The sequence below is a fragment of the Typopeltis vanoorti genome, chromosome 19 (genome assembly GCF_054136105.1).
Source record: "Typopeltis vanoorti isolate ZY-2024b chromosome 19, IOZ_Tvanoo_1.0, whole genome shotgun sequence".
Lineage (NCBI taxonomy): Eukaryota > Metazoa > Arthropoda > Arachnida > Uropygi > Thelyphonidae > Typopeltis > Typopeltis vanoorti.
In genome coordinates, this window is record NC_143567.1 from 44,936,927 (window position 1) to 44,962,626 (window position 25,700).

The following is a 25,700-nucleotide window of genomic DNA, read 5'->3' on the forward strand; positions in this document are numbered from 1 at the left end:
TTGAAGAGTCCTTCTCTAGTTCCTTTATTTTCCTGAAAACCAGAAAAACCTAAAAAACCAGTGTTTCATCAATTTCCAATTTGATTTCATGTTTATATCTTTCTAGGATGATATATAACATAACAACTTTTGCTACCTGATTGATCAGACTGATTGTTCTGTACTCTCCACATTTGATTATCTTCGATTTTTTAGGTAGTGGTAGGAATGTCGAGTGCTTAAAATCTTTTGGCAGGTATCCAGTTTCATATATTTTGTTACATACGTCAGTCAGTGATCTTATAACCTTATCATTTAAAGCCATTAGATATCCTGCCATAATTCCATTCATTCCTGGAGCTTTTCCTGGTTTAAATTTCCTAATGGCATTTGTTACTTCCCAGGTAAGAATAGTAGGCCCCTCCAAATCTTCTTGCAACGGCTTATCTATTCTATCATGAATCTTTGTAAAAATGCTTAAATGAGGCAGTATCTGAATGTATCCCTAGTCTACAAAGAATAAATAGGTCGGGAGTGAAATAGATGTGCAACCTTATTAAGCAAGAGATCCACAAGAAGAAGAAGATGATGTGGAAAGAATATTGTGAGTTATGACATATATATATATAGTGCAGTCCAGTAAAGTAACAACTATTGTGTGGAAAGCTAAAGAGTATGAAAAGAAATTGGCTATGAAGGCTAAAGGAAATCCAAAAGAATTTTATCATTATGCCACAAGCAAAAGAAAGGAGGAGTGTGGGAGAATAACTTAGCTGAATGCAGATGGTAGTACTCTAATTTCAGAATGTACTCAATGAGTGCTCACTTTGTTAAGATATATTAACCAGGTTTGTGTGTAACATGGTGCACAGTGCTACTGCTACTTTGGATAAAGAGCTAGAGGTGTATGAAAATGAGGTTAAAGACTTGTTGCATAACATGGATAAGAATATAGGATAGATGGAATATCAGCAAGTTTGCTAAAGGAATGTTCAGCTGAATTGACTAGGCCTTTGACATGGTGGTATGAATTGCATCTCAGCTCAGGAATTTTGCCACAGGAATGTATGATAGTTCCATAGCACAAGGGTGTAGCAAAAATTGATGCGTCTCATTACTGACTTGAGTATTTCTGGTGTGATAGTGAAGATTTTAGAGAAGTTGATAAGAACTCGCATACAGAAATAGGTAGACAAACAAATTATACTCTGCAAGGAGCAGCATAGATTTATTAAAGGAAGGTCATGTTTTAGCAATTGCTCATATTTTATAACAATGTTACAGCCGAGTTGGATAAAGGGAATGGATACACTATGATAATGTTGGGGGATGCTTAAGGGTCAAAGCTGTATAACTAAGAGGAGATCTCCACATAGCCTTTAAAGCAATGCAGAGAACCGACCAGGGATTCAGACCTAATGTTCAATCCTCACCTTCTCGTGGTGCAGCCTGTTGGGTATCTACCCGGATACTCAACGAACGAGGATGAGCTGGCAATTTGGGATTTAGCTGACCAAATTGTATTCCTATTGGTTAAACCAAAATACAAAATGATGGTACAACAAGACAAAATTTCATGCCGGCTGGGGCGTCGCCCGGTTAAACAAGGCCCCCGTTGTTTTGCCAGGGAACCAGGGCGAACAGCAAAAAAGTCAGCTACTGGAACAAATCTGAAAACACACCCCAACTCAACATCACCAGAGTTAAAGATCGGTACTATCAACATAAGAAGTCTGAATGGCAAAGAAATGGAGCTAGCGGAGGAATTAAAATAAGTGCCAGATCGACATAATACAGGTGACTGAAACAAAAAAGACAAAAACTGGTGAGATCTTTCTGACCAATAAATACAAAATGTTATATTCAGGCAATGACAATCAAGGAAAAGAAGGAGTAGCCATAATATTCAACACAAAATACGAGGCTAATCTTCTTGAATGGCAGTCAGTCTCAAGTAGAGTAATGTGGGCAAATATCAGAATGAGGAACTGGATAATGAGACTTATTTGTGCCGAAAGTTCCACAGAAGGTTCTACTAAGGTAGAAGTGGAGGAATTTTTTGAGGCTGTAGAGAAAGCTGCTGACACACTGAAAAAGGAAAAGTTGGTCCTTGTTGGGGATCTAAATAGCAGAGTACAAAGTGATTGTCAGACATACAAAAATGTTTTGGGAAAATTTGGAGAAAAGAGCAAAGCTAATAATAATGGCAAATACCTGTTGGATTTCTGCTCAGGACATGGACTGGTTATTACTAACACCATGTTCCAACATAAAAATGTGCACAAATTCACATGGAGAGAAGTGGCAAGGAATAAGAAAAGTCTCATTGACTATGTTACTGTTGATAGTGATGTGTTCTCCCTGGTGCAGGACACCAGAGTGTACAGAGGATTTGAAATTGGAAGTGATCACTATTTAGTCTTGAGCAGGATAAAATTGAGTTTCATATTGAAAAGAATGACATGTAAGAAAGTTTTAAAGCAAATAAAAGTTGAGCAGCTCTCAGATGTGAACTGTAGACTAAAATACACAAAGATTATTGAAGAAAAGATGAAAGAGTTTGAGAACAAGGAACCAAACCTTGGAGAAAACCCTGATTGATTCAGCTAAAGAGGCATGTGGTGAAGTTGTCTGCAAGGATAGAAAAATTAGAACTCCATGGTGGACACAGGAAGTTAAACAGTGAATGAAAAGAAGAAAGCATATCAAAAGTTCCTGGCAAATAAGTCAGCTTTTACTCTTACAGAATACAGAGACAAATGTAAGAAAGCTAAACAGTGTGTAAAACTAGCTAAACAAAAGTCATAAGAGGACTTTGGCAAGAACATTGAAAATAAATATCAAGAAGTGGCAAAATATTCTGGAGGTTGTTGAAGAAGCTTAGGAATGGAGGAAAGAGTGCTGTAAAAGGAGTTAGATATGATAAAGGTGACATGAAAACAGGAGAAAAAGATATCCTTGAAGTATGGGGTAATTACTTCGAAAAATTGCTAAATGAAACAAGCAGTGATAGCACAGTGGTAAAAAAACACTCATCAGGCATGCAGTCAGGAATACATATCCATACTTGTAGTAGAAAAAGCCATCAAAGGCTTGAAATGTGGAAAGGCAGCAGGAGTAGATGATATTCGACAAGAAATGCTGAAGTATGGTGGTATAAAAGTCTTACAGTGGCTGCACTGCATAGTTCAGAATGCCTGAACAGAGGGACGAATTCTGAATGATTGGAGTAGAGCTCTCATAGTACCCATATATAAAAGGGAAATAAAACTGAATGTGAGAATTACAGAGGTATATCCCTACTGAGTGTTCCTGGTAAGATATGTACAAGTATACTTGAAAAACGGTTGAGAAAAATTGTGGAAGAAAAGCCTGGTCAAGAACAAGCTGGATTCAGGTCAAATAGAGGGAGTCAGGATCAGATCTTCACTTTATGACAAATAGTGGAGAAATCATGGGAATATAACAAAGATCTGTATTTAAGTTTTGTCGATTTGGAAAAGGAATATGACAAGGTGCCAAGAGAGAAGCTATTCAATACGCTACAGTTATATGGTGTCAATGGGGCATTATTTCAAGCAATACTTAGTCTTTATTTGAGTTGTAAGTCAGCAGTTAGAATTGAAGGAAGTACAGGAAGATGGTTTAATATTAAATCTGGTGTGAGACAAGGATGTACATTATCCCCACTCTTATTCATTATCTATATGGATCACATTATGAAGGAAAGTAGTATTAAACATGATATCAAAATTGGAGATGTTAACGTCAGCACTTTGCTTTATGCGGACGATGTTATACTTCTAAATAAATCCGCTACTACAAGTCTGCAAGATTCTCTGACTAAATTGAATAACTGTTGTAATAGATATGGTATGAAGGTCAGCAATAAAAAGACAAAGACAATGAGAATAGGCAGAATCACTGAAAATGTCAACTGTGTTGTGAATTTCACACTTGAACCTGTGGAACATTTCAGCTACTTAGGCACGATTTTTAGTGAAGATGGTAAATTAAATATGGAAATAGACAACAGAATCAACAAAGTTGGTATGGTAGGAAGTCAATTGAATAAATTCATATGGAATAAGAGAGAAATTAGTCAGAAGACTAAATTAACTGTATAGAAAACAGTGTTCAAACCAATTTTAACTTATGGATCTGAGAGCTGGGTCAGAAGTAAAACACTTGACCAAAGACTAGAGACCACAGATATGAGAGTTCTGAGAAAGATTAGGGGTGTGAACAGATGGCATCAATGGCAATATCATATTAAAAACGAGAATATTAGGAAAGAACTTGACATTGTCAGCATCTAGGAATGCATTAGCAGAGCTAATCTCAGGTGGTATGGTCACTTAAACAGAATGGGCATAGAAAGATTAGCAAAACAAGTGTTCTCTGCCAAGTTGGCAGAAAAACAACCCAGAGGAAGACCAAGATATAGGTGGATTGATACAGTACAAAGTGCCTTAGACGATAGAAATATAAGATCTGGTAATGTTGGTGTCTTGACAAGTAACAGACTGATTTGGAGGAAAATTGTAGATAGGAAGTTAGCAATGATGTAAATATTTCATGTAGTACTATCATATCCTGTACACCCCTTGAGGGTACATGTCAGGAATTTGATGATGATGATAATGTTGGATTTGCTAAGGCATATTTGATAGGTTACCATATACAAGGCTGTTGCATAAACTGAGAATATGGGTTTGGAATATAAAATCTTGACTTGGATAAGTGGATGGCTGATGAGTGTGAATCTGCCAGAATTAAGGTGACCAGTGGTGTACCTCAGGATTCAGTCCTTGGGCCATTGTTGTTCAATCTGTACATTAATGACATGAGGAAGGGTCTAACAGACGATGTGAAATTGTTTGCTAATGATGCAAAGATAGGGACAGGGAAATCAGGGATGCTACTGATATCCAGCACTTACAAAATGGTTCGAATCAGCTCAAAATTTGGGCAAATGAAAATGGCTATCAGTTTAATGTTACTAAGTGTAAAGTTAATCATTTTGGTGAGATTTCTAGCAATATATTACATTAGCAGCGTTATACTTTAAGAAACTGATGAGGCTAGGAATCTTGGTGTAATGGTGGATAAGAATTTGAAGTTCAAAGGTCACATAGCAAAAGCTGCAAATATAACCTAAAGATAATTACAATGTTAAAGTGAACCTTAACATGTAAGAATAACGGAGTCATTTTACCTCTTTATAAGGCCACACTTAGATCATTGTGCACAGATTTTGTTCCAAGGGAATAAAGAAGCTGTGGAAAGGGTGTAAAAAAGAGTTACAAAGGTTATATCTGAATTATGGGATTTAGATCATGAGGACAGATTGCAGGTATGTTGATTACAGACTCTGGTTAACAGGAGAAAGATTGGGGTGATATGATGGAGGTCTATAAACTTCTGAATGGGTGTTATACGGATATCTAATGAAATGTTTTGTTATATGGGTGGGGAAAGAACATGTGACATCCATGGAAGTTAAGTTTGTTCACAGTCAAGAAAGGGGTAAGAGCTAGGTTTTTCCTCTCACAGAGTGATGAATGAGTGGAATAGTTTGCCTTGGGGGGGGATAGTAAATGCATCTAGTATGAATGAATTTAAGAGAAGGTATGACAGCTGGTTTGGCTGATTTATAGAGTCCCTCGATGAGCCCTTGACTCCCTGGATTGCTCAGAAAATGATAATAATAATGAACCTCTGGGGGAAAAAATTACTGTCGACAATAACAGTTAACGAGACTTTTCTTATTCCTTGCATCTTCTCTCCATGTGAATTTGCGCATATTTTTATGTTGGAACATGATGTTAATAACTAGTCCACGTCCTGAGCAGAAATCTAGCAGGTAGTTACCATGATTATTAACTTTGCTCTTTTCTTCAAATTTTCCCAAAAACATTCTTATATGTCTGGTAATCATTTCCTACTCTGCTGTTTAGATCTCCAACAAGGACCAACTTTTCCTTTTTCATTGTGTGAACTGCCTTCTCTAATGCCTCAACAAATTACTCCACTTATTCCTTAGCAGAATCGTGTAGCCATTCATTTAATCCAACTCATCTGTCACCCATTATAAAAAGTTACTAGATTACTAAAGCATGACTGACCCTTCACAAAGCCATGCTACCCCTCATAGAGTATCATATTCTTATCCATCCATTCCAGATTTCTCCTTTTGTGACCAACTTTTCCGGTACTGTTACCACCACTCTTGAGATACTAATAGGTCTGTAATTTGTTACCACAGACTTAGATCCTCTTTTATGCAAAGGAATTATTTGACTCTTTTGACTTTGCTGAGCTGAGACCTAAATTAGACAGCCTAGTCAAAGGGAGCGTTAGTTTCCCTGCACATTCTTGTAAAACATGAGCCAATATCCAATACAATCCTACAGCTGTATTTGCATTCAGATTCTGCAATATCTTCCAAAGTACCTTCAACCTCTGTTCTTACATCAGTTCCTGTCACCTCTGTTACACTTCTTCATGTAGCTTCCTCAGTGAGAGGGTGCAGCACCATGTCCTTCCAATTTTCTCTGTTGGTGGCTTTCCTTTTTGTTTCTGCATAGCCATGTGACACTGTCCATGATCTTATATCTTCAAGCCATATCCTTCGTTTTTTGCCTCGTGATCCTTTTCCCATAATTTTTCCTTCTAAAACTGTTAATATCCTCTGTTCTGTTGAACCTCTCAGTACATGTCCTGCCAATCTCATCTTTCTCTGGATCATTTCCTGTAATAAATATATCTCTGTGTTCTCATTCTCTGTAGGACATCTGTATTTGTCACATGTTCTATCCATGGGATTTTCAGAGCTCTCCTATAGCACCACATTTCAAAGGCCATTATATCTTGCCTTACTCTCTTCTTGAATATCCAGGTCTCACTTCCATATGTGAAAATTGGCCACTAATGTTCTTATCATTCTTTTCTTTGTCTCGATACTCATAGAACTTCTGAGCAGATCTTTATTTTTCCAGAATGCATCTTTAGCTATGGCTGTTCTTATTTTTATTTCTTTATCTTGCTTTCCATCTGCAGCAAAGTAGATGCCTAAATATTTGTATTCTGTTGTATGTTCAATTTTCATATTGTTTATGAATATTTCTGACTCGGATCTGCTTTCTTTTGAGGTTTTCATAAATTTGGTCTTTTTTGCATTTATATCTAATCCAAATTCTTTACCTTCTTCAATTAGTAGCTGCAGTAATTTGATTAATTTGTTTCTGTTTTCTGCGATTAGAATGGTATCCTCTTTTTATTTTCACTACAGAAGTCTCATCGTTAAACAGTTGCATTTTCTGTTTGGTGTAAATCATTTTTATAATCTTAAGTACATGATCTTCTATGTCTAATTTATCTAATATATTGGACATTTTATTATGTTTTACCCGGTCAAAAGCCTTCTGAAAGTCTATGAAGCATATGTAAATGTTCCTATTTCTTTCAAGTGATCTTTCTATTACTGTTTTTAGTTCCAGGATAGCATGGATAGCATTAATGGTTCCCATTCCTCTTCTGAAGCCTTTCTGTTGTTCACTCAATTCACTGCTTATGGCTTTTTCAATTTGTTTGTTAACAATGGTTAAAATAATTTTAGATGGATGGGATATTAGGCTCACAGTTCTGTAATCCTCGCAATTTTGTACATTATGTTTCTTTGGAATTAGTATGCAGATAGATGTTGTAAAATTTCAGTTCCACTAAATAGTTGTCATTATTGCCAGTCAAAGCTTTCAGCAGCTCAGCTGGATTATTATCACACTCAGGGAATTTATTATTAGGAAGAATCTTAATTACGTGTTCTACCTCCTTTCTTGTGGGTAGAGTGGCATCCGTTGTTATGTTTAACTTAAGGTGTCGTGAATTATCTAACATGTTACCATTATCATCATCATAGAGATCTGATAAGGTTTCCATCTTTGTCCTTGATGTTATTAGACTGTGAAAGTTTTGCTTTTCCATTAAGTTCTTTCACTTTCGGGAATGCTTCTCTGGTTTTGTTCCTATTTTGTAATTCTTCTATCTCACTGCACTGCCTATTTATCCAGTTTTCATTTAATCTTTTACATAACTGTTTGATTCTTTTATCCAAAGTTTTATATCTTAACCTTTCGTCTTTATTTGCTCCTCTTTTCCATGTTCTTCTTTCATCAATAAGGTTGATTACCTCTTGAGTTATCCATGGTTTTTTCTTTCTTTCTTTTTGTTTATTGATGTGGTTTTTTAGCACATGTTATGATAGCTGCTTGTAGTCTATTCCACTGAGAGAGTTCATTTACGTTTTGCAACTGTGCAGACAGCAGTTCTGAAATATTTTCTTTAAATTTTGATTTTATTATTGGATTTTGTACCATTTGCAGATCACATTTTAGGGTTGACTTCTTTTAAATTTTATTGTTTTTCAGATGAATATTCATCTTCATTAAGACCAGTCTATGATCAGATCCACAGTCAGCCCTTGGGATCACCTTTGAGTTCCGTCATAACAATATCTTTATTTGGATGATTATCTGCTGGTCAAATTTCTTGCCTGATTCTTGTACTGTTCATTCATGAATTAGCTGGTCGCTTTTTTCCTTGTATACCCTTGACAACATTATCACAAGCATGAGTTGCAAAAACTACTCATCCAATTAACTTCTAAATGATTTACTCTCCTGACCATGGGTATATAGTGTAATACTGCTTCCTCCAGATACCCCTTGACTATCCCCCCCCACCACCAATGAACTATGAAAACATTGCAGATCTTCTTCAAGCTGCCTTCTAAGTGTATCATAATCACCTGCCTTGTAGTTCCATATATATATATATATCCCTTCTTAATGGGAATTGCCATGTTTTGCTACCTCTTTGACTTTAGGAGCAACAAAATAGTGCTTACCTAGGGATGCCACCAGTGGCGGGCTTGAACATAAGCACTGTGACACTGTAGCACCCCAAGGAAAAAATGAAAAAATTAAATTTTGTTTGTGTTTATAAATAATAACAATGCTTACCACATTATACGAGGGCTGTTCAATAAGTAATAAGACTAATTTTACTGTCGTGAAACCACTCATCACAATATTAATTTCTGTGGAATAAAGAAATGTTGCTATCTGTATTAACAAAAGAGGTTGATAGATGGTGTATATGGGCTGATTTGCCAGAGTGTCACATGACTAAACGCAAGCTTGTTTCGGTGCGTCTACAAGCCGCGACCAGTCGTCGATCCCCTTGCAGATCTTCTTCAAGCTGCCTTCTAAGTGTATCATAATCACCTGCTTTGTAGTTCCATATATATATATATATATATATATCCCTTCTTAACGGGAATTGGCATTGCAATGGAAGCATCCTTGGAACAGCGTTATGCAATTAAATTTTGTGTGCATTTGCAAAAATCGGCATCAGACACTTTTAACATGATATGCGAAGCTTTCCATGATGAAGCAATGTCGAGGGCAAGCGTTTTTCGCTGGCATAAAACTTTTAAGGAAGGACGGCAAAATGTGGAAGATCTTGAAGGTGAGGGAAGACCTTCAACGTCCATCACAGAGACAATGATCAACACAGCAGCGATTATCATCAAGGAGGATCGCAGAATTACAGTAAACCAGCGGCGTGTTGTCCTGAATATTTCTGTGGGAAGTGTTCACTCAATCATGGCTGAACATTTGGGACTGAAACGTGTTTGTGCCCGATGGATTCCCAAACTCTTGACACCGGAGCAAATGCAGCATTGAGTGGATGTGTGCACAGAATGGAAAGAAAGACTGGAACAAGAAGGCGACAACTTCTTAAAACGCATCATTACAGCAGCATATGAAGCTTGGTTGTATCACTATGACCCTACAATGAAACAACAAAGCAGTGAATGGAAGCATCCGTCTTCGCCTACCCCCAAGAAAGCAAAAACTGTAAAATCAGCTGGTAAAGTTATGACCATGTTTTTTTTGACTACGAAGGCATTGTTTACCAACATGCTGTAGAACCCAGGAATACTGTAAACGGCTCATACTATGCGGACGTTTTACGGACAAATGGTACAGCACGTCAAAAGGAAGCGTCCATTACTGAAGAATGGCTTCTTATTGCACCACGATAATGCAAGGCCACATATTGCTGGCTGTGTAGTGGACGTTTTGCATAAGAACAACATACATATCCTACCACACCCTCCATACAGTCCTGATCTCACACCGTGCGATTTCTGGCTGTTTCCTCAGCTCAAGAAACTACTAAGAGGCCGCCATTTCGAAAGCAACAAAGCATGTGTAAAAGCTATGGAGGCGGTTTTGAAAGAACTCTCAAAAAACGGACTTTCACATGTGTTTAAGAAGTGGACGCAACGTTGGGACAAATGCATCGCGTCTCACGGTAGTTACTTCGAAAAAGACCATGTAAATGATGACGATTAAAGATGATCTGTTTTCTGTATAAATACAGTCTTATAACTGATTGAACAGCCTACGTATAAATGCAATACAACATGTTAAAGGTTACAGCTGTTTCAACACTGATTGAATAGTTAATAATTGAAATCGTTCGATTAACGCTTTAGATTACGAAACAAATGCACTGCGATCTAACGCAGTGTCGGAATTATCACGTTCGGCCAATTGCAGCTCGACTCGCCGATATTCTTATGCACTTGTCATTGTATGTAACAAATGAATCTGACACTGCTCGTTTGAGCAGTGTTGCTACTGATAAATTGTATGCTTATGTGTGTTATTTCTGTGAGATACGAAACTTTTATTATTGGTGCGTATTCGTGGTGAGTGTGAACTATTTTTTTGTAAATCTCATTTTATTCTGTTAAAATAACATAATTATTTATTTATTATAGATACAAGGCTAAATTATAACGAGTGTCACTGTTGAAAATATGAAAAGAAATATATTTTTTCAATTATCGTTACACAAAACAAATGCACTGCGATCTAATGCAGTGTCGAAATTATCGCATTCAGCCAATTGCAGCTAGACTCGTTGACATTCTTTTGCACTTGTCATTGCACGTAGCAAGTGAATCCGACACTGCTGTTGAGCAGTGTCACTACAGATAACTTGTATGCATGCCACGTTATTTCTGTGAGATACAAAACTTTTATTATTGGTGCGTGTTTTTGGTGAAGATGAAATATTTTTAATAAAGCAAATTTTTAATATGTAAATTTATTTATTAATAAATTGGTTACTGATTAGGAAAAAAATAATTTTTTATTTTGTATATGCAGCGCCCCTACTTAAAATTTTCACCGGCTGCCACTGGATGCCATACACCCTAACAATGGCCCTGGGATTGGATGGATAGTGTTAGATCCTGAATAAGAACTCTTTCAAGAAAAGAATCATTCATTCAGGAATTAACTAAAACACAATACTAAGTAAGAAAATACTTAGCAAAGTAAGGCATATTATATGAGAGAACATGTCACGTTTTCTTTTGAAAATTAAAAAAATAGAAAAAAATTTGCATGTCTAAACATAAATATTGTTTAAAGCGTTAATGTTAAATTGTTCTCTGTACAAGAACATGTATCTAAGTGCTAACAAAAGTCCAAAGGTTGCTAAATGACCACTGCCGATGACGTAAAACTTGAGGCAAAGGCGTTCATGGAAAGCGAACAGAACTCACGCTCATCAAGGAGCAGAGGTGTGACACCACTTCGTAAGAGCGAATAGGAAGGCACCGTGGATATGATTCAAAGGCGGAAAGAGGGCACTATGAAGGAGGATAAAAGCGAGTTCGCATGTGTTTGAGGACCCTTTTTTTTTTTGCCTGTTCCTGTTTCTCGTGCAGACCAGTGATGCTGATTACCGGAAGGAAGCTTGACGATGACGAGCTGCAACCTTTTTCTTGTAGAAAATACAAGAAAAAGGGCAAGGCTATATGCGAGATGACAGCAGTTCTCAAAATTCGGGCCATCGGTAAAGGTTTTACCGAAGTGAGACAGCAAAGGATTCCCTTTGATGGCGGTCGAGCTACCGACAGCAACCCATGAGATAAGCGCATGTCCAGCAAATAAAAATACCCAATTCGTGACAAGCACGTGACTTCCGCATGACGGCAACCTACCGTAGCAGAAAGATATCCCCCTCACAAAGGATGGACGAAAGAATCACGACATCATCACGTCAAGGTGGTAATGTACTGAAACCTTTTTTTACCTATGTAATAATTAGCTTTAGATGAAAGAAGGAACAAAATTTTGACTAGGAGAAAAGAGAACTTTATAGTGACCATGTGCAATGACTTATTGACTGTATTGGACTGGTAGTCTGAGAACTTAAGATTGTGCGATTCCTAATCTAATGTGAAGGAGTCAAATGACAGAAAATTTAGTTTAGAAATTGAACTTATGTTTTGTGCTATGTGTGAACTTAATTTACCTAGGGAATGTGAATGGCATGCTTGTCAGACTGAAAATTTCTTATTTGCTTAACTAGTGATTTAGTAATGATATAAATGATTTGCCTTTGACATGTTAAACTTAATTGTAATCTCTTTGACCATTTAATAAACATGTTTTTCTATGCAAGCCTGAGTTTTGTCTAAGCATGAGACTGATTTTACCACTCATAAAACTACAGATCTATGTACAAGGGGAATATAAAGGAGGCTAAGAGCACTTAGGCCATGACTGTATGCTAAGATTATTTTAAGCTACTTAATTCTTTTAACAAGGTTAGGTAACACTTGACCTCTGGCAAGGTTTCTTTGGACAAGAATTTTCTGTCCTAAAGGGCGCAGCTAAAACAAACAAATATTGCCATAGTTCGAAAAGGGAAACGGTCCCTAGAGAGATAGTTTAGAGATTTATTCTTAGTTGGCACAGGAGAAGTAATAGTAGTGAAATTATACAAAACCAACGATGTAACAATAGGAATATAATAATCTATGTGGATGCAGCACGACTTTGAAAAGGCAGGTCTTGCCTTAGTAGTTTATTCACATTTTACAATAAATGTGACAGCAGAACTGAATGAAAGAAATGGTTAAACCATGATACTGCTGAACTTTGCAAAGCATTTGACAGAATACTGCATGGAAACTTACATAAGTTAGAGCAAATGGGAATGGATATCAGGCTGGTGGCATGTATTTGGTGGAGGGCTGTTTGACAGACATCAGATGGTGTATGATGAGGCGAAATCAAAGTGGATGAGGTTAACCAGTAGAGTACCCCCAGGGCTCTTTACTAGGGCCACTACTCCTTAAATTGTATATTAATGATATATGGAAAAATTTAGGGGGGGGGTTAGTTGTTTGGGGGGATTTAGCAGTGTATAAATTTTAATACACTGCTGTCCAAAATTTATGTAGAACGAACACAATTCCTGAAGATTACAACTGCAAATTCAGACAACTCAGCTTGTGGCAATTTGTATAACTGACAATTTTGAGTGGAATGCAGGTATACATTCAAATTTTCAAATTGTGCATAGAGGTCACATGGTAGTACTTAACAGGATAAAAAGCAAAAGGCTGCATGAAGCAAATTGCATTTGAAGGAAGCGCTTTTCATGAAGGAATAAAGTTGCAAACTTGGATGTCTTGTAATATATCAAAGACATCATCTAGATGATTTCACGTGGGAAACAATTATTGAAAAGCTTGAAGAATGCTACCCAGAGCATGGATACAATGCTATGTGAGATTCTAAACTCTCTGACAATATTAGTAACTCCGTGGCCTTAAAGCTTTCCAATAATTGTTCCCCACGTGAAATCATCTAGATCAGCGCTTCCCAAACGGTGGGCCACGGTCCCCTTGGGAGCCGTAGATTTTGTTGAAGGGGGAGCTATGAAATAATGAAAACAAATTTAAAATGTTTTAAGACTGAGTAGTTTTTTTTATCTTAAAAGAAAGTTATTTAATTTTTATTATTTCTTTTTTGTTATTTTTTATATTTTAATGGAAAAAATCACACATTGGTGCGTTTTATGTTTCATGTGCTTGTACTGCAAACATACAATAACAATATATCTATCTATATAAAAATATGAGATAATATGCCATGTCAAATGTGTATGTAAGATGCTAAAAATGTAATATTCATTTGATTTTTGCAATATTCGCTGTGTATGTTTTGTATTGAATATAAATACAATAAATATTATAATAATATGTCTATATTAAGATTTTTTTTCGAGAGGGTGAAATATTTAATTTTTCCAAAGGGAGCCCTGACATCCAGAAGTTTGGGAAGCACTGATCTAGATGATGTCTTTGATATTTTACAAGACATCCAAGTTTGCAACTTTATTCCTTCATGAAAAGCGCTTCCTTCAAATACAATTTGCTTCATTCGGCCTTTTGCTTTTTTTGAGTTGTTTGCTAAGAGGTCTCTTTTGCTCTACCATGGAGCATGAAGACAGATATTTGGTTATAACAGCAAAGCATAACTGACACACTATGGCAGATCAGTTTGCAAGTCGGCTCCATTCAAGCACAGGTATACAAGAATATCTTGACAAACAACAATAAGGCCTATATGCCCAAAGTCCTGTAGTTTGCACCCTATATATATCCACAGCTCATCATAGAGCATGTTTTCAATGGTGATGGTGTATCCATAAAAATTGGATAAGACACCAATGGGCTAATGTGCTCTTTACAGATGAGTCGTTTTAGTCTTTCCTCTGATTCTAGATGACACTTGATCTGGCATGAAAGTGGTACTGCTTACCATTACGAGAATGTTCTTGAAAGGGATAGATACAGAGGTGCTGGCATCATGGTGTGTGGAGGCATTATGCTTAATAGACACACCAAGCTATAAGTGCTGGAAAAAGGGACTAAGGACTGATGAACGATGCAACAAAGTTCTTGAACATTATGTTCAATTGTTCCGTAGTGCTATAGAATTCATTTTTTGATGGATGATAATGCAACACCACATCGTACATGAGCAGCAAAGATATTTCTGGAGACCAAGGATATTAATCAAATCGAGTGGCCAGCATGCTCAAAGATCTTGACCCCATAGAACATGTTTGGGACACAAAAGGGAGATGTATTGCTGCTCGAAATTCCCTTCCAGAAAACAAACAAGGCCTTATCCTAGTTCTGAAGGAGAAGTGGACCAGTTTGCCTCGTGAACCACTTGGTGCTAAGTAGATACAACATTGTGAGAGTTGCGTCTCCAAATAATTTCTGTAAGCAGTGTACATTAATTCCTTAGGAAATTTGTAACATTTGCCAAAAACATACTGCAATTTAATTTGTACAAAATTTATAACATTTTTACAAATGTTATAATTTTGTTATAAATGTTATAAATATTACCAAAATTTTTACAATTTTGGTAATATAATTTATTAGTATGCTGGCAATAAATTTATGTCCACATTTGGCTGTACTCATGAAATTTTTTTCATATATAGGTAAAAATGTAGTTCATCCTTAGCTTTTGGACACGTTTAGTTGTTAAAAGGTGATATAGATATCTTGCCGAATAATTTAAATAAACTGTCATCAGTGTGGCAAAAGACAATGGTTGTCAATTTTAGTGTTGCAAAATGTAAGGTAATGCACTTGGGGATAAAGAGATTATGCTCTTTGTATCACATGGATGGTACTGGATTAGAGGAAATTAATGAGGCTTGGAATCCAAGGATGATGGATGGAGATTTGAAGTTCATTGGACATATAAAAGTTAGCAAAATAGCTCAAAGAACTACTTGGGTGTTGAAGAACACCTTGACAAGTAAAGATAGGGAAGTTATTATCAGTCTTTATATGATTATGTTGCATCTTGACTAATGTGCAAAGATTTGGTCAGCTAGCTTGGGAATCAGGAAGTGGTGATAGACAGGATTCAGACACAAGTAAACAAGCTGGTGAGATGTCTGTGGAATGCTTCCTATGAGGACAGATAGAAGGGGTGTGGGTTGCTGAGCTTAATTAGCATGTGGAAGAGAATGACAAAAGAATTTTTTTCAACACATGACGAATAGCAAAAGAACAAGAGGTCACCCTTAGAAGATATGTAAAGGTTAGTTAGTATGGATGTGTGTGTGATTGGACTAGATGTTTTGCTTGGAGAGGTAAATGAGTGGAATAGATTGCCAAAGGAAGTTGTAAGTGCCCAAATGAAAGAATTTAAGGAGAGATATGATAAAATTAGTGTGGGTCTTCTGCAATAAGTTCTGACAATTATATGGAGATACCCGTAAATTATATGGGTATCTCCATATAATTTATTATTATATAGAGATACCCATATAATAATAAAACCAATCCCACCCATCCATTAAAGGTTTGGAGACTTATAGTACATTTTAATACAGAGTGGATTATGGGTTGGATTGCAAAACCATGGAGATGAAACAGGAAACTCTTCAATCCACTTCAAACCTCCAAGTAAACACAATGATAGCCCAACATCATGTGATGAAAGTACAGTGGAACCTTGGTTGTCGAACGCATCTGTTCTCGAACAATTCGGTTCCCGAACATATTTTTTGGACAAAAAACACTCCTGTTTCCGAACAGGCAAGCGGCAACCACATGCGCTGAGCTGTAAGGCAGGAAAGCATCAGTTACGCGGCAGCCTTCATTCAGTGCAGACACTTGCTCGAATTTGCAGCGAGTTTTCTTTGTGTTTTGTTGTTGTTGTTTTTTTTTTCATAAATTATTATTAATTAAGCCACCATGGGGCCGGAGAAGAATAGTGATAGCAGCAAAGCTAAAAGAAAAGTTGTTAGAACCACGATACAGATAAAAAAAGAAATCATATCCAAACGTGAAAATGACGTTCATGTCTCGGATCTTGCTATGCAGTTCGGTATGGCAAAATCAACGATCTGTACAATACTCAAAAATGAAGTGGTAATCAATTGTCGTCTATATTTTATCTATTTATTATGTTTATTCTTTTTATGTAATATTTTATGCATTTTCATTATGTATACGATATATTTGTATACGATTTTATGCATGAAGTACTGTTGTAAAGGTTTAAATAAACAATCATCTGGGGTTCGGGAACGGATTAATCCATTTTACATTAATTCTTATGGGAAAATGGTTTCAGTTTTCGAATGATTTGGTTTCTGAATAGCCTTTGGGAACGAATTAAGTTTGACAACTGAGGTTCCACTGTATTATAACACCTAAAGACTTTCACAAACATCCATGTCACAATGGCATTTAAACTCATAGTTTGTTGGTTTGAAAGTGAAGATGATATGCATTTGGCCAACCATACAAGAATGAATGTTCAAAAAACAGGATTTTTTTGTTGGTTAAAAAAAAATAATAATAAAAATAAATAAATAAATAAATTCTGCATGTATAGTGGAGCAATTAATTTTTTCTGGCCTATAGATCATTTTTTTCCCTTATTTTTATATTTCATATAATCTTTTATATCCAAATGGCACTGTAGTCTTTAATTTTTAAAGATTATTACTGCCAACTTTCCAACAGAAAATGCTCAAAGAGTGGCAACAGTCCAAACTCTCCAAATCACAATGCTGCTTTCTGAATAACTTATGCACAATATTACTACCACATGTGTTGAACAATAGTTTCATGTTGCTTTTAAATGAGCAAAGAAGGAAAGGACATTTAAAAATTAAAGTGTAAGCATTAAAATTAAAACTGAACTGCTAGTCATCTAAGTGAATGCCATACCTTTTTCCTTTCAGCACGCTCTGCTTCCTCTTTCTTTAGTCGTTCTTCTAGCTCAATGCGCTGCTTTTCAGCCTCTTCTTTCATTTTTCGTTCTTGTTCTTCTTTTTCTACTCTCTAATCAGAAGGGAGAAAAAAATCACCAAAAGAAAACTCAAAACATTCAGATTTAATACAAAGTATACTATCCTTTAACAACAGAGAAACAGTGAAGTAAAAAGAGATGGCAATTCTTGTTGGAACTAATGATTTAAGCAGCGATATACAGAAATACCTCGATTATCACGGTTATTGTTGCCACGAAAAATACCGCAATAATCGAATCCACGATAATCAGGCTAAATAATGCATGTAAAATGGGTGATCATTGCCAAGGATTTTTCAAATCTATTGATTAAATTTTATATATGAAGTAAAAAAGAAATGTGTTAAACGTGTTAAGTAAAAAATGAAGGTTCATTTAGAAAAACAAGATTATGCTTTAATCTTTATTTATATATAAGGAGTACATACAATTATTCTTTCTTGGATAAAAATTGGTGTAGAGTTGTCTGGTGGAATTTTTTCTTTCTTTTTTCTTTATATAAAACTCGGTAGCAACGGAGAGAATTTTCAATTTCCTGACGAACTTTCAGTGATCGCTCGAGATTAGGATCGCAGCTCAAGATTTTTTTTCTTTAAAATTTTCAGCAATTCTAAACATTTCGTCCATTTCTTTGTCATTTGTTCATCATTATCATCGATTTGAGCATCGTAAGCACGTTCTCTTTCGAGGTTAATTAGGTCTTCATCATTCAGTTCCTTATCATGTGACTGAAGCAGGTCCTGAACATCACCGTTTTCAATTTCTTTTAGTCCTAGATCGAAGCCAAGCTTAGTTATGTCATTAATAACACGGGTTACTTCATTTTCAAATCCTTAAAAATCATTTGCACGATGAGATCTTTTGCTACACCGTTCTCATGTTGCTAGACATTACTTCACTCCATGCTTCCTTGACATTCTAATGCAATTTTTGATATTGAATGCCTTCCAGAATTCTGTCAAAGTCATAGCTTCATCTCCTGTGGTCTTTTCTATTGCTTGTGAAAAAGTTCTTCTTAGGTAATATGCCTTAAAGGATGCGATTACACCTTGATTCTTGGCTGGATGATGGAAGTGGTATTAGGTGGTAAATAAATAACTTTTACATTTTCGCACAAATCTTTCAGTGCTGTTGGATGACTAGGTGCATTATCTAATATCAACAAGATTTTAAAATCAAGATTTAATGACTTGCAGTACCTTTCAGCTTCAGGACAAAAACAGTTTTTAAACCAATCCTCAAAAATAGTTTTTGTCATCCAAACTTTTCTATTGAATCTCCAATGAACAGGGAGAAAATTTTTATCTAAACTTCTAAGCTGGCAAGGATTTTGTGAACAATAAATAAAGAGAGGCTTCATCTTGTAATCTCCAGAAGCATTGCCACATAGTAAAAGTGTTACATGCTCCTTCAAAACCTTGTGGCCAGGCTATGATTTTTCATTTTTTGCTAAAAATGTTTTAGTGGATGATCAGCATTAAATATCTGATCATCAGTATAATTTCCTTCTTCAATGATCTGTTGCAATTCACCAGGAAAACTAGCTGCTGCTTTTTCATTGGCACTTGTAATTTCACCTTGTACACGAACACTATGAATGTTCGTGTACAAGTTGATCGCTTTTTAAACCGATCAAACCACCTGAACTCGCAGAGAAAGTTTCTTCTACTACTGACGCAGAATCATTTTCGCTTTCTAATTGTTTTCTTTTTAAAGTTTCAAACTAATTCAATGCTTTTGTTTTTATAGTCATTTGACTAAGAGGAATTCTCTTTTGGTTACAATCTTCTATATACATTGACAATAGCGTTTCCATTTCAATCATAAGATGGCTTCTGTTTCTCGTAGTGTGGGACCCAGACGAGGTTGATGCACTTTGTCCTAGTTCTTATAGTTTGCAGCATGGTCTAAAATATGGCGAACAGTTGATTCATTTAGACCATACTCTCTTGCAATTTTGGCTTTGGTTATGACTGATTCATACTTATTCATCATATGCAACTTATCTTCTAAGCTGATCATTCTACGTTTCTTCTTGATAGCTGTCGACTTGATATCATCCTTGTTTCTTTTAGCATTCATTGTAGGGGTAAATAAGAAGAGAAATAAATATCCAGATGTACTTCAGGCAAAGGCGGACAGTTACTGGTGAGTGGTGAGCAGGTGCCGTCGGATAAAAACAAAGTGCTACAAGAGAGCAATTCCTGGAGAGTGGCGACTCGAACTGGTTGCATATGTAGTGGGCTACATCTCGGGCCGCGATAATTCGAATTTGGAGCGCAATAATTGGAATTTTGGTATCAAATTACAAACCGCGATAAATCAAGAATCACGATAATCGAAACCACGATAATCGAGGTATTCCTGTAGTATGAGAGAAGATATGAAAGGTTCCATGAAAGAAGCAAGAAAGTAAAAATAGTCAGTTTATTACTGGGATAGAACAACACAGCATAGCCCTTCTTAACAATGAGTTAAGGAGGGCTATGACAGCAAATATTTCAATCCACTTCAAACTTTTTCTAGCAAAAAATAGGTGTGCATTTTTAGATATATGGAGTGAGTTTGATGGTAGAAAAGACATGTACAAGAGATATGACCTGCACTTGAATGGATTTGGCATCAGATGCCTTGAGAAATTATTTACTAGGATGAGACTTAATGCAGAGATTTAGGGAAACTATGAGGGTAGTCTAAAAGATCTCAGCCTCAACAATAGATGGCAGCACAATCGGCAAGATTTTTTTTTTCTAAGTTGTTACATCTGTCATAAGCATCCATGTGAAATTGCAAGTCTTGAAATGGATAAAATTGAGTATTGTACGGTTATAAAATTCTTTGTAAAAGAAGGTTTAACGGCAAAAGAAATTCATTTATGACTGGAATGCTAATACCCAAAAGAGAAGGAGGGGATAATTGAGAGTCAAATTATTTAAACTAAATAAAGAAATATACCAAACGAGTCTCCTCTTCTCTTTTCTGTCTCTCTTCTTGTTCCTTCTTTTCCTGTTCTTCGATGGCCTTCTTTAGTTTTTCCTCTTCCATTTGTCGATGCAACTCTGCTAGACGAAGTTGTTCTTCTTCAAAGCGTTTTTGTTCCAGTTCCTCTTGTTTTCTACGTTCTTCCTCTTGTCGGCTTATGGATTACAAAAAAAAAAAATGCAAGAAAAATTAATCATGCTTTTTTGCATGATATAACAATAATAATAATTTGAAGTGGAGTTTCAAAATGATTATGACAGCTACTGCACTATACTAGAAACTTTCAAAAATAGTGATGAAAACTGCATCTTATGCATCGTCATACTTCTTAGAGATGAAATGTGAAATTATATAAAATTTACTATTTGCAAAAAGAAAAAAATGGTTATGTTTTGAATATGGTTTTCCTCTAACTCATACTACATGAAACCATAATAGTGCCTATAAGTTGCTTTGAACATGCATCACAATTCTTCCTCATTACTGATCTCTCAGAATCACAGAAATAGAAATGAGAGATCTAAAAAGTTAAATATCAGGATATTTGAAATTGAATAAGGTTGCTAAGGGCAAGAGAAGAGAAAGAAGACAATATAGTCGGTTTACTCCCCCACAAATTTGTGGGGGAGTAAACATACCATTTTTCTGCAGTATGCAATATCATTAAATGATGGACGAAATTTAGTATTTAACATAACATTCTCAACTTATGTAATTTGGTGGCCAGAAAATTACAGGTATTCTGTTACATATCTGCTCTACAGCCAAAAGCCTGCCAGTTTGAATTCTGCCATGGGCATGGATGTTTGTGAATGTCTGTGAAAATAGTAGTGGTGGTGGTAGGCAGTAGATGGCATAGATGTAATTGTGGTTCATTGTAGTTGGCGGATTGAGTGGTGGAGACACAGAGTTGTAGAGTAGGTGCCCTCCCTCCATGAGTCTTTGGACTCCCTGACAGTGTCATGTAATAATACTAATAATAATGATCAGGGAAAGAAAGGAGCAGCTATCGTATTGGATAGTAAACAAAAAAGTGGGCAACAATTTCAAAATAGAAAATTGGACAATGTGACTTTATGCCCATGGGCTGCTGCTGGTTTTAGTAAGGAAAAACTGGAGGAAATGGTAAGAAACAAAATAAAAAACAAAATGGTGGAAAACATAACAGACAAAATGGCAGGAATCATACATAAAGTACACAAAATGATGGCATGAAAAGTACAAATTCAAACAATAATGAGAAGCATAAAAGAGTATAAAATTATGAAAATAAGAATCCAGAATTAACATTTAAATTACAATACATTAAGTTAGCTTATTAATGTCACTTACTTGAAATCTTCAAAATGAACTAAATATGGGTGGTCAGCAACATCAACATCAAAAACAATCTGAAAACTTTTGTAGTCAATCAACTTTATACGAGAGACATCCAGAAAGTAAGTTCCATTTTTAAATATTTTCACTGCAGCACTGCGATCGTAATGGTGCGCATGCATGCTGAGTTTGTTGATTCGTTAGCAAGGCGTTGGTGCCATTTTCAGACATTCTCGCATATGCTTCTTGGTGTGTGTTTATAATGTCTAAGAAAATCAAATCACCCGCTGCATGTGAAATTAGGTCAGTTATCCGTTTCTTGAATGCGAGGAACGTTAAAGAAGCTGAAATTCATCGGCAAATTATTCAGGTTTACGGACAACATGCAAAGAGTGATTCAATGGTACGAAGATGAGTAAGACTTTTTAATGAAGGAAGGACAAGTGTGCACAATGATGAATGGAGTAGGCAACCATCTTTAGTGACTGACGATTTGGTACGTTCAGTTGAAGATAAGATTCGACAGAATAGGGGATTCACTATGACCTCACTCTCGCTGCAATTTCCATAAGCTTCACATTCATGTCTTTATGAAACTGTGTCAGAGAAACTGAATTATCAGAAATTGTGTGCATGCGGGGTTCTGAAGTTGCTTATAGAGCAACACAAAGTGAATCGGCTGGGCAATGCGTTGGAATTCTTGACATGCTACCATGAGGATGGCGATGCTTCCCTGAGCAGACTTGTCACCGGGGACAAGACTTGGGTGTCACATGCAAACCCTGAATCCAAACAACAGTCTATGGAGTGGAGGCACGCCTCATCACCAGTCAAGACGAAATTGAAGACAGCGGTTTTCACTCGGAAAATCATGTGCACTGTGTTTTGAGACGGACAAGGAATTTTGCTGGTAGACTTCTTGGGTCAAGGCTCCACAATCAATGCGAGCATGGTTTTTTCATGGAGTGAAAAAACCAGGCATTTTTATTTGGCATTTATTTTGAGATTTGCATCTCAATATAAAATTCACTATTAAAATAGAACAGCACAAAAAATTACCTTTCCTTGATATCCTTGTCGAAGTAAACGAAGAGGAAAAAGGTTATCCTTCTCCACATACAAAAAACTACCACAACAGGAAGATTTTTAAATGCTGTTTCATATCACCATCCATTGCAAAAGATAGGGATAATTAAAACTTTACAAGACAGGGCATACAACATATCTAGCACACCAATTAAAAGAAATGAAGAATTGCACTCTGTGTTAGGTAGCGCTTAATGATTTTGAACCCAAGACGATCAGAAAAATTCTTATTACATCTCCTGCAGCACCCTTATTGAGACAAGATTTCAAAAATGCAATCAAGCTGCCTTTCATCAAAAATGTCTTGGACAAAGTGGCTGTGTTGCTCCACGAGTACAACATAAAAGTGGCTTTTTTTTTACCTTTATAAAAATATAAAGATTCCTACATCCACCAAAATTTCCACATCATCACCCCAAGAAAAAACCAGGAGTGTATAAGATTCATTGCTCTTGTGGCATTTGTTAGGTAGGACAGACAGGAAGGTCAGGAGAGATCCGCATGTCTAAACACATAAAAGACGTCAAAAAAAGAAGAGAGCACAAATCAGATCTGATTTGTGCTCTCCACACAACCACTACTGACCATCAAATACTCTGGCAACAAACATATATTGATAATAACTGTTTCACAAGAAAATTTAAAGACGCCTCACAAATGCTAAGGATCCATACATAATGCATCAAAAATTAAGGCTTAATTTTACATCAAGTATGGTCTGCTTTCATTAAAAATTTAACTGCCAAGAACCTAGGCTATAGCATGTGTGATACCACAGAACGTAATGGCAATAACTAGCAATGTTCCAACATGCATAAAGTAACAAATGTATCATTTGTATTCTAGTTTAGCAATTATTTAACAGTTGTGAAGTTATCAAAAACATTGGATGTGTAATTAATCATTAACAGACTTTGTTGTGTAAAACTTTTATGTACCATACCCCTGATGACGTAAGTTATGACACACAAAACTTGTTGGGTTATAATTGTTTATTTTTAATAAACTCCTTATATTACAATGTGATCTCAATACCAAAAACTGCCTACAGAACTGCACCACAGAAACCTATGTGTATATACTATAGGTTGATCAACCAACCTCTTACATATAGGCCCAACATAAAAAATAATAATAAAATAAAATAAAAAACTTGTATTAAAAACTTGTGCTTCAGAATTAACAACCACCATAGTCAAAATACTTACATTTGCTTCCTTGATTTAGAGAAAGTGTTTGATAAAGTAAACCAGCAAATACTCCTAAATTGTCTAACTAATATCAGCATAGATTTGAGGGATAGGAAAATAATTTATCAAATTTACAAAAATCAAAATGGATGGATTAAAATCAATGATAAGGTGAAAATAATAAATATCTGGAGTGGAGTAAGACAAGGATGTATACTTTCACCACTTTTATTTAATTTATACATTGAAAAGGCCATTCAGGAAACTAAAGATAAAATAAATAGTGGCATAAAGATATATGGTGAGCAAGTCACGTGTATAAGATTTGCTGATGACATAGCCCTTGTAGCAGAAAACAGAAGAACGTTAAAAACAATGCTAGCATTACTAAATAATAACCTTGAAAAATATAAAATGAAAATCAACACAGATAAGACTAAAACCATTGTTACAAGCGAAATCCCTATCAATACAGAGATATAGACATCAGCAGGGAACAAATAAAACAAGTGAAAAGCTTTAAATATTTAGGAAGCCTAATAACAGAAGATGGCAGAACAAGAGAAGACACAAGATCAAGAATAAACAAAGCAAAAGCCAAATTCTCTAAGATGAAAAGCATTTTAACAGGAAACCTCAACCTACAATTGAAAAAAAAAAATTAGTAAAGACAATGATATGGAGTATTGCACTGTATGGATGTGAAACCTGGATTCTAGGCAGAGAAGATGTAAGAAGATTGGAGGCTTTTGAAATGTGGTGCTGGCGTCGCATGAACAAAATAAAATGGACAGAAAAAAAATCAAACCAACAAGTCCTGAGAGAGATAAACGAAACAAGAACTCAAAATTAGAAGGGATAGGTGGTTTGCACATATACTTCAACATGATGGACTTGTGAAAAGAATAACTGAAAGCAAAATAGAGGGGAAAAGAAGAAGAGGCAGACCAAGGAAAAGCTTTCTTGACCAAGTCAAAGACAGCACGTGTTTGAGGAGTTACCAGGAGGTTAAGAAGAAAGCCAATGACAGAGCAGAATGGAGGAAATTGATGCTGAGCTACCAGTCCCAAGATTGATGCAACTGATGATGTATACATGTCATACTCATCAAGCATTTATCCAACAGCATGGAAGCTAACTTGCCCTGACCTCTATACTCTTGAAAGTAATGATAAGGGACATTCATGACCAGCTTCTTCACTATCTGGAGACTCAACAGTTAATTATAGATCATCAATATGAATTCCACCACTCTCATTTTATGGCCAACCTCATTGCCAGCCATTTCCACCTTTAAACATAAGCCATGAAAAAATTTGGAGAAATATCACAATTCCTCTTGATATTTCCAAGACATTTAATCAAAGCTGGAATAAAGGCTTTTGTGGAAGCTTCCATCTTAGGGTTT

At 35.9% G+C, this 25,700-nt stretch overlaps 1 protein-coding gene across 5 annotated transcripts in view; it reads right to left on the reverse strand.

Moving 5' to 3' along the window:
- The window catches only part of LOC150096055 (uncharacterized), a 366,639-nt gene that overhangs the window by 47,141 nt on the left and 293,798 nt on the right, over positions 1-25,700 (reverse strand). For all 5 annotated transcript variants that reach the window (XM_090408865.1, XM_090408866.1, XM_090408868.1 and 2 more), the window contains 2 exons: positions 20,673-20,853; positions 17,636-17,749 (listed from right to left, as the gene is read on the reverse strand). In XM_090408865.1, the coding sequence (XP_090264991.1) occupies positions 17,636-17,749; positions 20,673-20,853 (295 nt within the window). The remainder of the gene's footprint in view (positions 1-17,635; positions 17,750-20,672; positions 20,854-25,700) is intronic.